This window comes from Artemia sp. Qi Xiang Cuo, chromosome 9 (assembly GCF_049724085.1).
Source record: "Artemia sp. Qi Xiang Cuo chromosome 9, ASM4972408v1, whole genome shotgun sequence".
Classification (NCBI taxonomy): Eukaryota; Metazoa; Arthropoda; class Branchiopoda; order Anostraca; family Artemiidae; genus Artemia; species Artemia sp. Qi Xiang Cuo.
Window position 1 is genome coordinate 26693614 of NC_142802.1, and position 1038 is coordinate 26694651.

The 1038-nt window shown below is 50.2% G+C and overlaps 1 protein-coding gene across 1 annotated transcript; it reads left to right on the forward strand.

Moving 5' to 3' along the window:
* The first annotated feature begins 315 nt into the window (after positions 1 to 315).
* LOC148948505 (uncharacterized) lies at positions 316 to 834 on the forward strand. The gene has a single exon (XM_089094949.1). It carries the CDS (start codon positions 316 to 318, stop codon positions 832 to 834), a length of 519 nt encoding a protein of 172 aa, XP_088951075.1.
* The last annotated feature ends 204 nt before the right edge of the window (positions 835 to 1038 follow it).

Consider the following 1038-nt stretch of genomic DNA (forward strand, 5'->3'; position numbering starts at 1 on the left):
TACGAAGAGACCGTGGCTTACGTTCAAGTCAGCGGTAAACGGAGCACAACATTTGGCATCAAAATCGGTGTACGACATGGATGTGACGCCGCGCCGGAACTGTTCAATTGCGTTAAAGACCATGTCATGACACGAACAACAAACCGCCTGCCCTTTGGTCAGCAGTTTGGAGATCGCGTTCTGACGGACGCTTACTTCGCAGATGATCTTGATCTCACTGCTGACTCGATCGACCAGTTGACTGGCACTCTGGAAGTCCTACAGGAAGAGGCAGCAAAAGTGGGGCTGAAAATAAACTGGCTTAAGACGAAGATAATGGCAATTGAGCCCCCAAGTCCAGTCTCGCTCCCTGAGAGCATAACTGTTTGCGGAGCTCCTGTTGAAGTTGTAAAGAACTTCACTTATCTTGGCTCCGTGCTGTCTAATGAAGGCTCTATAGAGGAAGAGGTGTGCAGCCGAGTTTCAAGAGCCTCGTCTATCGTCGGAAGGCTCAACAATCTCTGGAGAATGCCGCATATATCTAGGCGCACGAAGATGCGAATTTATAATGCATCCGTAGGCTCGGTCCTCCTCTATGCAGCGGAAACCTGGCCTCTCAAATTAACAACACTCAGCATGATAGACGTCTGCCAGACGAAACAGCTCCGTCGGATTCAGGGACTTCGATGGGACGATTTTGTAAGCAACGCAAGGTTGCTCGCACTCACCTCCCAAGTGCCACTCTACGTCCAAATAGCGCACCGTACTTTCAGATGGTTCGGACACCTCCTACGTATGCCGACGACAACCCCAGCCCGAATAGTCTACGATTTTGACGCTAAAGCTAATGGCTGATCTCGTCCGAGGGGCAGACCTCAGATAAGGTGGAAGGATAGCCTCAACAAATTCCTTGAGATAGCTAAAAATCGCTGTCGAAGAGGCCCCATTAATAGCAGTAGACCGGTCAGCCTGGAGGAGAAAAGTTGCGAAGCTCTCTACGCCACCCCCAACGTGGCAGGAGCCTAAAATCAAGTAAGTCAAGTCAAGTCTAAAACACCT

Bases quoted from the DNA above. Each gene is read 5' to 3' on its own strand.
- LOC148948505 (XM_089094949.1), top strand. From the start codon at position 316: ATGGCAATTGAGCCCCCAAGTCCAGTCTCGCTCCCTGAGAGCATAACT.